General features: G+C 38.9%; 1 protein-coding gene across 3 annotated transcripts in view; it reads right to left on the bottom strand.

Moving 5' to 3' along the window:
- Positions 1-6132: 6132 nt before the first annotated feature.
- LOC106657659 (signal-induced proliferation-associated 1-like protein 2) overlaps positions 6133-12210 on the bottom strand; it is a 50233-nt gene continuing 44155 nt past the window's right edge. For 2 of the 3 annotated variants that reach the window (XM_014379277.1, XM_014379278.1), the window contains 9 exons: positions 10550-11800; positions 10237-10471; positions 9766-10140; positions 9409-9675; positions 8919-9331; positions 8340-8841; positions 7800-8252; positions 6918-7112; positions 6133-6834 (listed from right to left, as the gene is read on the bottom strand). In XM_014379277.1, the coding sequence (XP_014234763.1) occupies positions 6639-6834; positions 6918-7112; positions 7800-8252; positions 8340-8841; positions 8919-9331; positions 9409-9675; positions 9766-10140; positions 10237-10471; positions 10550-11800 (3887 nt within the window). In that variant the 3' untranslated portion in view covers positions 6133-6638. Of the gene's footprint in view, positions 6835-6917; positions 7113-7416; positions 7620-7799; positions 8253-8339; positions 8842-8918; positions 9332-9408; positions 9676-9765; positions 10141-10236; positions 10472-10549; positions 11801-12210 lie in introns of those variants that run through there. The other variant, XM_023460633.1, reaches the window with a different exon arrangement.

Genomic DNA, 12210 nt, shown 5'->3' on the forward strand with positions numbered 1-12210 from the left:
AAAATATGGTTGCCGCAACGTTGCTGCAACTTTCCGTGCTATCAGGGGTATTGGTTTCTGAATTACTGTACATAGTTTTGTTTGTCGAATTCTTCCTGAACATTCTCTTCATGTGCAACAATTCTGAAATGTTTCATTCAACATTTCTTTTAGTTTGAATTTTCATTATTCTAACCAAAGAGTAAAACTTTGATTGATTGGTTAAATGGTTTTAGGCAATTTGAACTTCCACTTATATAATTCGAAGTTTAATTATTTACAGTTTCATTCTCTCTATATGTGCATCATACAATATAAGCTCACACGCGTCGCATTGACGGATGTCACAAATAAATATAAAAATTGTACATAAATAATTAATTTCTAAGTTATACATTAATAGAGTAATACGATGGAAATTGATTTATAATGCAATAAAAATATTATAATGATGATATATAAACTAGTGTCAACAACTATTGCATGCTGAACGAACTTTTTTTTGCAATATTATTTTTACAAGGTAAAAATATTACATTAAATATCATTACATTATATGATTATCACAAGTTGTCCAATCGCAGACAGGCTAACTTAAGTTAATAAATCAAAGCTGTTTTGATTTATATGACCATTGAGGCCACTGTTGTGGCATTTTCGAACAACAAAATTTTTGTAGAATTTATGTTAACATATACACATAATTGACACATGTGAAATAATTAATAAAATATTCAATAAATGTAAAATTTCAATCATAAGTATCAGAAGTGCACAAATCTATTCAAAGGCAAGCTCCAATGAAATCATGCATGCATCTAAATGTATTTAAAAGCATAAGTATGGCGTTTCATGAACATGAAAAAATCCGAATCTTAGTTGCATGACAATACATTCAGAAGTCAATTTTAATGAATGATGCGACGGAAATTAAATTTTTTCCCATAGAAATGAAAAAAAAATTCTGATGAAAGTCTGTGAATTAGCATAAATTTAGAAAATATGCATCAAAAGTGCATACAGAAGAAATAGAAGTTGGCATAAAAACTTGGATGCTATCAGGTGAATGATTACTAAGATGAGTTTCCCGTATCATTTTCTTTTGATTTACAATCGAAAGGAGACGCACATAAAAGCATGAATAATGCTGTAAAAATAACTAACAGCAGGAATATTAAGTGGAGTGGTGCCATAGATGTGGGCACAATAAATTGGTTGTAGCATTTGGAGTGCAATTTTACATAACTTGAGAAATAATCTTCGTGCCTTTTCATGCAGGTCGTACTCACCCAATAATTGCCCTTATCATCTTCGAAAATGTTATTGAAGCCGGCCTCTTCGGGCTCGCATTCAGTATTGGGAACCAAGTAATGCTTGCTTTTCTCCTTATCCATACCAAATTTCACCAGATTCTTGTGCTGTATGATAATCTTATCGCCGAAATAAAAAACACCGTAACTGAGAAATCCTTCGCCTCCAGGTAAATTATAAATGACTCCATTTTCTTCACAATAGGCCTCGAGAATTTTAACTGAAAACCAAGTAATCTTTTTGTCGTCGAGCTTGAACTGTGTGCATAACATCGTTACATTGTTCTGTCGCGCGCAGATGCCGATCAATCCATTGGCCAAGGAGACCACAGGTGAGTAAACATCTTTGACATGAGTTAAATTCTGCCTTTGACCTGCAAGAATGAAAAATGTTTCATTAATGTTAATTCAAATTATGAAAAACAAAACGTCTCTTTTTAATAACTACCACTTGGTTGAATAAGAGCCACTGTAATCGACGGTTTTTCAGGCTTGATGGGTCTCAGTGTTTCGATGTACAAATAACCCTCGTCCTTTGACAAGGGAACAATTAGTGGCTCGACCAAAGTATCCTCGGGGTAAGTAACCAACGTATCGACCTTCGAAGCGACTCCACGAGAATCGATCGATGATCTGTAAACTTTGTCCCAATCTTCTAACACAACTTCAAAATCATCCTCTCCTTTGATATAACGCAGCTTGTTAAATTTCTCATCGCCATTCTCAATACAGGACCTCTGGCCCGGCCGCAAAGAAAGTGATATTCAGTATCTCGAGTGATCATTTATATTTGTAATCAGCTGATTGAGATCTGCCGAAAGTTTGGTCGTTTTAACGCTACAATTGGAAAAGTCGACGACGCTGAATCGCAAATGATACGGGTCATCTTCGCCCCCGTCACTCTCGAACCAACGTAATATCGCTCGATCATTGCCCAAAGGTTCGATTTTAATCTGAGTCGTCTGGATGAAGCCACCCGACTCGGAGCTCAGCGTGATTTTGCACTCGTCCTCCTTCGGGCTGTCCCCCGAGAAATCTGCCTGCAATCGACGAATTACACATTCTTTCTGTCGCTTGATGTTCTTGTCGCACACACCATAATAGACGGTGGTATTTTCCAAAGCACTGAACACTATGTTATTTTCACCAACTTCACGTTTGAACTGTAATGTACTCTCAGCTAGAAAGCCGAAGGATTGTATAAGTCCGAAAGCACAGATGAGGCAAGCAAAACCACAGAAGACCAAAAGAATTAACCAAATTATCTTATCGCATGTTGAAAATTCAACACGTCGGTCGACGTCGGTTGTAGTTTCAATTTCACTCATTGTGGATATTTTATGCTGCGTGCTAGTCTTAGCACGTAGGTCGCCGAACTGACACTACTGAGACTCGACTACTTTGTTGCCTTGATTTCGTTCACGTGTTAGGCCCACCGTATCGTTCAAATGCCACATTTATAGTTAGAAAATATACGTTCTATTTACTATGAAACTCAATTTTTTGTCTCTTTCTTCGTTCGTATATAAGTTTACATATGTCGCGTGAGCGCCTCGTAATACCCATCATTATCCAAAAAGTTATTTTGGGCTCATATGAAAGTTTATTCATTCAGATATAAACGATGCAACGATAAACGGTAAATAGCTTATATTGGGAAAATAAACGTCTGTCAATGTAACCGCCGAAAAATTGAAATTCGTATTTAGATGCATTTTGAGATATTTTTTCATATTCTTTTATGAAATTAAATATATGAATTCAGAATCTTTCTCAAAAATGTACATCGATGCACATTTCAAAGTTAGATATGTGAAATCACCAATTCTTCGACATCAGCCTATATAACAATCCTAATAATCCATAGCCTAACAAACTATGGATCAGTTTTAATTGCACAACAATATGTGAAAATTTAGTTAAATGTTTATATGAGAATTCAATATTATTTTGAAAATTTACATTTACACGAGCACAAATATTTTTAAAAACATGCTTATGAGTCGCAACGATTTCTTTGTCCGAAATCTCGAAAGCCCTCAAGTTCGAAAAATAAAAACTTTTTCTTGCCAAGTTAGTCATAGTATTTTGAATTTAATTTTTTGAACATCGAGGGAATAAAAAAAACATTAAAAATAGACGATACTTTTCAAGCGCAGTCACACCGATAGTACAGTAAACTTGTACTAGTCAACCCTGTAGAATCCGACTATTTTTATTCAAGTCGTTGTAGTATATTTAGATTTATTTTGAAATTATTTCAGGGAAAATTTCTTGTTCAAAGAAAGTAATTTTGAGACGTTTTATAAATGTTTATGAATGCCTAAGCTTGAACTCAGACCATAGTAACTTAAATTTGATAACTGAATAGCATAAACTTGCAAAGGAATTCTGTTTTTTGTGAAACATAAACTATTGTATTCTACGTTTCCTTTTTGTTTTTATAAAAATAATTTTCCTTTCTCTTGTCTACCATATCGCCGAAATTACATTTTCTTGCATATTAAGGAGGCTGTTGCGAAAATGAAAAAAAACTTTGGATCCAAGTGAAATTTTAGCGAATGATAGTTTATGAAATTACAAGATTTTTGGTAAAAAAAATTTGGGGTTTCCATGCAAACTTGGAAAATAATGAAATTCAAAGTTTTGGCCATTTAACATTGAATCAAATGGGAAGTGGCAGTTGTTAGTGTATTGTGAGCTCAAATCTCTTTACAAGTTAATGAAATTAACATATGTTATAGGAAATTTCATTAGCTTTCGAATGATATAATTATAAATGGGCGTTTCCAGGCAAATAAAAAAGATATTAAGGGGAGGCTCTCATGAGACTCGATCAAAAAATCGATTTTTTTTTATTTACTTAGTAAGCAAATGTCTCGTAGAATATACCCCCGAAACCCTTTTTACCAATTTAAAAAGTTTTAGGTTTAACTTTAAAAAGTTATAGGCAAAAAACCGGAGCTGTCTTTTTACGAGCGAACGATGTATACGTACATTCGCTTTCTAAAACTTTAAACACGATTTTTTCGAAACCATGTTTTCTGCATCGGGCGCCAACATATCTCAAAAAGGACTGCACTTAAAGATACGCTTTTTTCTGGCACCGCCTTTATCGCTGTTTCATTTGTACTGACATTTACCAAAAAAAGCGCAACAATTTTATCATGAGTTCCACCAGCCCTCGGCTGAAATCGGGCAGAACTTCAAGGGACAGTTCTAACAATTGAACCTTTTTCAAGCGTATAAAAGCAACATATGGTATCAAGACGATGAGATTTCTTAAAAATTGGCAAAAGTGAAGATCGGACTTGGACAACAACACGACAACAACAATCTTTATTTTAACATCTTAAAATATATTAAGTAATTCTAATGATTTAATACACACTCGACGCCTCAGTTTTATATTGTTTACCATCGGTTGCTTATTATTATTATTGTTATTGACATCGCGGTAACTGACTATATGTAATATCGGCAGTCACGTACACAACAGTCCTGAAGAGGCCGACAAAGTGGTCGGCGAAACGTCGACTAGGTGACGAGGTAGTGTGTGATTACACACTCTCGCCCACCCCCTGTTATAATAAATTTGACTTTGGCACCGCCTTTATCGCTGTTTTATTTGTATTGACATTTACCAAAAAAAGCGCAACAATTTTATCACGCTTTTTTTCTATTTTAAAGCTAATTAAATTGTCTGGAGATTGAACCAATAAAATTTTTAATTTTTTCATTATTATTATTTTTAGAGCCCTTAAAAGAGCCAAAAAGAAATTTCTGAAGTCCGCCATTTTATCAATTTTTAATTTTTTTTGCAATTATTTAGGTTCAAGCCACAGCAAATGTCATCTAGTTTAAGAGGAACTTCACATTTTTAGATTTGGGCAAAAACTGAAGGCGATAGCTTCGCGCCCGTTGAGGTATCTTTTTTTAACACGACCTACATCAAATGCTGCTAGTGGATACATAATTCGATATTTTGGTCTGAGAAAATTTATAAATATAGTTAAATACATATTTTATAAGTACCAAAAAACTTGACTGCATTATTCACTTCCTTCCGTGAAAAAAAATTACGAAAAACACGTCATTTTTGAAGCGCTAGATGAGAGCCTCCCCTTAAGAGTCCAACACATTTCCCCTATGTTCTGCCATTCTAACGCTGTGCGCTGCGTAACTCATATAGCCTTGTGCAAATAGCGTTTTAATACAGAACCACCTCCCATTACTACAGCCTTCTTAAGTCTTCAGTATTGGTCTAATGAGTAAATGTAAAAAATTAAAAACACTTATCTATATAGTGAGAAGTGATACATCTGGGTAAAAATAACAAATCAAAAAATATGGATAATAAATTTTATTATTGATCGCCATTTCGTATCTTTTATCTTTATAAAGTCACGTTTACTATAAAAAAAGTATAGTAAATGACATGATAACTACATTTTGTTAAAATTTTATATTAATGTTTACGCGATATGAGTAATATTTGGTCATTTTTTACTTTCTCAAAAAATTAATATACGTTATATCTTAAAACTATTTTAGAATATACAATTTAACATTATTTATTTCATTTGAACAATGAATAATTTTTCACTCGCAACAATGATCTCTCATATATCTTTTAAGAAATACAACACATCTGTCGACTCGACTCATGTTGGTAACACGTTTAAAGTATTTATATTATCAACTGTTTTGTTCATTTGATTTACATCTATAAAATATACAAGTTTTTGAAATGATTCATTATTATATCATTATAATTAATACTGAATTTTAAATGCAGTAAAATCAAATAAAAACGATTCATTCAATATGCTGATTCAATAAAAATAAATTATTTAAATGCCAAAAACATCAAGTGTATATAATTGAATACTGTTTTATTTACAATTTCAAAAAAGTTAAGATACGAAACATCTTGACGATTTGAATTTCTTGATAATCAATTTCGTATTCTGGTTTTGGAATTTATCAATAATAATAAATCGAAAAATCTTAGATGTGACGTAAAATTATTTGGAGTAATATTATGCACTTGAAACCTATGTTTGCAAGAATTAGTTTATAAGCTAATAAAATCATCAATGCAAATTTTTTTTTCATTAAAAAAGTTAAAATTAGTATTATAATAATTAGTTAAAAGTATTTCACAGTATAAAGTTAAAATGTAAAGATTGAAATTCTTATTTACACAAATAATTGTTTCGTAAAAATTGTATGAAACTATAGTAAAAATTCATACGCTCAATTTTTTACTTAAAATCAATTTAAATATAAAGTTATACCATATAGTTAAGACGATTGCGAATGAAAATGAGAACAAGAGAGCTTGATTCAGTGGTAATAGACCATGAACCATTCGGTGAAACGCTTTATATGCTGAGTTGCCGCATGATTTTCGTCTTGTAAGCGGCGATTTTCATCGCGCAATCTTCGGACTTCGTCTTCTAATGACAACCTTCGGCGCGTTTCTCGAGCAACTCGAAGTTCTAAGCTAGATAAGTGGCTCTGCAAGTCTGAAGGTGGGCTTCTGAATAAAAAAATGTGACATTAGGAATTATATTTCACGGCACATGAAAAAACTTTTAGAATGGCAGAAAGCATCCAACTCACATAATCGTATTCATGCTTTCCTTATCAGCTGGTCGTTCCTGACTGTATTTAGATATCCGACTATTCATTTCATCGTGGCGATTATTCGTCCAATGTTTATTATCAATTTCAGTAGAGTTTTTGGTTTCCTTGCTTATCATATTGCTCGGAGTTTTAGTCGCTTGCTGCGGCGTTTTTGTCACGCGTGGCGATAATCTGAAAGTTTTTCGTACAATTATTATTTATGACGACAAAAGCGGAGACTTGTCATAAGTACTGCTGTTCATTAAAAATAAACGTGTTCCGTCACTATTAAGGAGTGCGCTAGCGTCTCGTCGTCAAAGTATTTTCAACACGTGCTTTTATTCTTTCAAACAAATGAATAGCGTGTGCACATTGAATAAAACATTCATATTAGCGATAAGAGTATATAAAATCTGAGAATAAGATTTTTGACTTTTGATACATAGATAATTTTGATTATCCCTTAAGATGATGAAATAAAAAAAAACTAAAAGAATTTATCTTTAATTTGCGTTTGCAAATAATTTATTGTTAGTCTTGTTACAAAATGAAAGTCGAATTCATTTCTTAATTATAACGAAAATGTAAAAAAATATATTACATATTTTACAAAATTCTATGCATCTAAGTCTTTAACTAACATTGCACTGATTTTTTTTCACTTTGAAAAATGCTTCATTAGCCTTCGCTACTGTTTCCCTAAAAAAAAAAAAAGAAATACATGATTTAAAAACTGATCCTACTGTCCAAGTTCCATCGTGTCAACTGTCAAGTTATTAACAATGTTAATGATGTTGATGAATTTTCAAATGCACTAGATTATGATATAATCAAAAATGAACACAACGTTTACATCTAAATATTAAAACCAAATTTTACCTTTCTTCTTTTGATAATTTATTTTCACTCGGAGCCGGACTGGAGGCTGTGCTTGCATTCGATATCACAGTGGCTGGTCGGGCTATCGTCAAAATGACCTCGGATCCAGGATTGCCGTTCTCTTGTCCATTCGGCAGAACAGCAAGCGTCGAGTTGCTATTTCCACACAGATTTTCACGCGACCTGCATCTATTTTGAATCTCTACGATATTGTTATTCGTTTTGTTCGAATTTTGCAAATTCTTCGAATTTGGGCTCGAATGAACGTCATCGGTAAAAAAGTCCGGATTGATAAGTTTCATAAGATCCTCTTGCAACGTGCTCGAAGCCAAATTAGCGGAGTTACGATGAGAACTGCGAGCTCCGGATTTCGGTCGAGGACTCTCATTTCTCGAACCGTTGCTCGAAGGCGTCAAGTTGCCAGGAGTTCGATGTTTATTTGCTCTTCGCAATCTGTGAAAGTTTTGAATTTGAAATTATAATTTATTCATACAGCGCGTACAAATTTTTTTAACGATTATTGTTATCACTTGAGCATACCTTGGTGAAATACTTCCAGAACCATTTGATAGTTCATCTTCACTAGGAAGCGTAGAAATATCCGTTGCATTGTCGTTTAGCCTACTGACTTCAGCTGGTAAGCTTGATGTCAATTCTTTGGGTCTATATTCTATGTTGATTTTATGCGGCACAGGTCTCTCAGTCATAATTGTTTTCAGGCACGTCACTTTCTCGCCAAGTTTAAATTCCTGTCCTTGAGCTTCTCTTTCATTTTTTGAATCGCCGTTGAGATCCATTTGTTGCAGCATTTCAATCTCGTACTTGCTGCGTCTGTGATCGAATTTTTCATCGCCACTGATTTTTATGTCTTCGTAGCACTTGGAACTTCGATTGAGTTTGCTCTCAATGTGAGGCATGGACTGTTGCTGCTGTTGCTCATACTCATATCGCACTAGATTGTTATTGCTACTCGATTTAGCAAGCTTGTAGACAGAATTTGCAGCATCCGGTAAAGAATTCGTTACCGCGACTTTTTGATGACCTGGAGAAAATTTAATTGCTTAGCATTGGCTTTTTATTAGACATTTCAAAAATATTTTAATCGACGAGTTTGCTTACCTTCAATTTTATTATGAAGCTCTCTTCGCGAAGTGTAAATATTTTCTTGTTTGGTTTCATACTTTTCTTTCTGTAGTTTAACGTAGTTATTGCTGCTATTATTAGTTATTGCGTGCTCTTGATTGCGATGATGCATACTATCGATTCGCTGATAATTATCGTGTCTCATGCTCTCTTGAATGGCCCGAGGCGACGCGTAATTACCGTCCTTTGCATCATTGCCGTGCAGGTGATCATCGCGTCTGATGTCATAATTCTTACCGCCTAAATAATGAGAATCTTTCTCCTTTTTTGGAGTACAAGCGTTGAGTCGGCCGTTGCTCGTTGCGCCACCCTGATGATTCTGTCTCGCCGGCAATGGCGGTGGCGTACCATTCGAATGCTCCGGCTCTTGATGTTCCAGCATTTCGTACCTATCGAACGATTTTTTTCATTGTCATCTTTGTTCTATACGTATCCTTCCCGACATTATATTTTTCAAAGAACTCACCATCGATCTTCAGAGCTACTGTGACCGCTACTCGTACTGGTCATGGTGCCTTCGAGGGGAAATCGCGGATCGTTGAACGAACGGGAGCTCGAGCCCGTTCCGTAGCCCGAACTGTTACTCGAACGCGGCGGACTGAACGACCTCTCGTACTTCCTATGGTGCGGCAGAGCGGTTTGTTGACTCGGCGTGCTCTCCGGATTTGTCACGTTCTCGTAGTCACCTTCGTAGTTCGTAGCCAAGTACTGGCAATTTTGCAGACTGCAACCTCTGTAAATTGAAATTATTTGTACATCAGTCGCGTTCATACGCATATTGCTTCACATTTTCAACGAGCTTTCGGGAATTCGTCATTATTACCTTCGAGGAGTGTTATCGGGTCCTGGCGGTATCACGGTTATCGTGACCTGAGCGCTGGTCTTGAGCAAATCGACCATTTGATCGTGGCTGAGGGTCGACACGGCCACCTTGCATATCTCGACCAGTCGAGCGCCTTGCCTGAGACCGGCCTGCCAAGAAGATCCCATCGTTTCGACCTGCGTGACCACGCCGTCGGGCTGCACGTGAAAACCCAGCTGCCCGAGGCTGTTGCGCTTCAGAGATAATTCCGAGGCCGCGGTACCTTGGGTGACGGCGCGCAAACGCGACACTATCTCCATCAGCTCGTCTCGGTCGCCGTAATCGCCACGCACGTGTATCGTTATGCACTCGCCTTGATGATAGTACAATCTCAAACTGAAATTGTAAAATAAAAATATATAAATTTCAATCGAGAATTGCCGCTTATTCTTCGATCGATCGATCGCACACGATGCCACAATTGTTTTATACCTGTTCGTCTGCGCGTGCCAACCCAGAACATTGACGCAGGGAGAAACGAACACGATCTGACGCGAGTGCTCCTCGACGAGTACGATCGTGTCGACGCTTATGCCCAGGTAGCAGTCTGTGTTCTGATTGCTGTCCTCGAGGATCACCTGCCAGCAGATCGCGCCTCGCTGCGACGCGTCGCACGACAATCGCGGTCGCACCGGTGTCTTCTTTTTGCTGCTGAACGATAGCATCGCTGCGGACAAAAAAAAATCAGTGAACGACAAAGGACGAGAACCAATGCACGGAAAATGCCGCTTTTATCGTAACTTACAGAATTTTTGGCCGGTTTCCACCATGGTGCTGGTCACGTGATTCGTGGCCAGATCCTTCAGGTACTCCTGGCGGGTGCGCGTGGCCATGGTGGCGAACTTCTCCGAGCGGTGGGCCGCGTTCTCGGCGTTGATCACCTTGGCCAGTATGAAGTCGGCGAAGTGCTTGCCCTTGGCGAAGGTGGCGCCGGGCGGCACCGGCGGCCCGAACACCGGCACCTCCTTGCTGCGCGACACCGACACCGTGTACTGGGTGTTCTCGGTGCAGGGATTGAGGGCGCGCACGACGATGAACACGTGCTGGAACTGCGAGCGTATACGGCGCGGACTGAAGGGCAGAGCGCCCGGCTCCTGGAACACGATGGTGACGATGTCGTTGCCGATGTGGCGCTTGCGCAGCAGCTGCTGCCGATTGTTGGGCGTGAAGGGCAGCATGGTGGAGACGTGGAAGGTGACCTCGGCGCCGCGATGCTGGGCCGCGACGGCGTGCGTGCCCGTGGAGTCGGTGCGCGTGTCCAGGCCGGCCTTGTAGCCCTCGAAGCCCAGCAGCCTGATGCGCTGGCCGATCGAGTCGAGGAACTCGAGCAGGGCCGGGCCCGCGTGCTGATTGTTGTACATCTCCTCCTCTGTCTTCTGGCCGGCGCGACAGTAGAGCACGCCGACCTTGTAGCGATTGGACAGGCCCTGCTCGTCGAGGCGCGCCAGCGACTCCTCGCTGGCCGCGGTGCCCAGTCTCAGGCAGCTCGTCTGCACCTCGGGCGCCACGAGCTCGAGCAGCTCGCGCGTCGGCAGCTTGCCGACTGCGCTGCCGCTGCTGCTCTGCTGGGACCTGCCGCTGGTGGGCAGCGCCTCCTCGGGCACGCTGCCGCGCAGCGTCAGCAGCTCCGAGGTGCGCACCACCACGCGATACTGCTGGCCGTCGCGGCGCAGACTGATCGCCACGGGCCCGAGCTGCTCGTCCATGCCGAACCAGTTCTGGTGCTCGCGGCCCAGGAAGTAGCGCCGATAGTAGTGGGCGCCCTCGTCGACGCTCTCGATGGGCAGCGGGCGCTTCTGCAGCGGACACGTGTGCTTCCACAAGGTCTCGTTGGCCGGGGGCTCGAGTACGCTGACCCCGTAGGCGAGCACGGGCCGGTGCAGGCCGCTGCCGCTGCCGTTGCTGCTGTGGGGCCGCCGCGTGAGGCCCACTTCGCGCTCGCCCTCGCCGCCGATCTCGTTGCGGAAGAACGGGCACGACTCCAGCAGCTCGTTACCTGGGTGCAAAATCATCGGGGTCATAATATATACTTTGTTAGAAAAAATGTCTCGATCCCGAACGAAAATCGTTTCTTCTAGAAAAATTAATTAACTTTTATTCATTGATATAAACATTCGGATTTGAGATTCTAATGAAAGTTGATAAAAGTTTATAGAAGTTTATACAATTTTATAAGAGTTCATAACATTGTAAATTTTTTTTTTCATTTTTCAGTTAAAATAATGTAAACTTTTATAAAAAGTTATGATATGTTCCTAAAAAGTATTTCATGTTTATAAAGAATAATCAAAGATAATAAAAGTTTATAGATCTTTCTATTTTGCGATTTCAAGTTCTGAAAACATGAGAATGAGCTTTTAAACCAAACATTGTACGATCATTTGGTTCATATATTCGTAAACTACA

The sequence above is a fragment of the Trichogramma pretiosum genome, unplaced genomic scaffold, assembly GCF_000599845.2.
Source record: "Trichogramma pretiosum strain Unisexual culture from Peru unplaced genomic scaffold, Tpre_2.0 scaffold131, whole genome shotgun sequence".
Classification (NCBI taxonomy): Eukaryota; Metazoa; Arthropoda; class Insecta; order Hymenoptera; family Trichogrammatidae; genus Trichogramma; species Trichogramma pretiosum.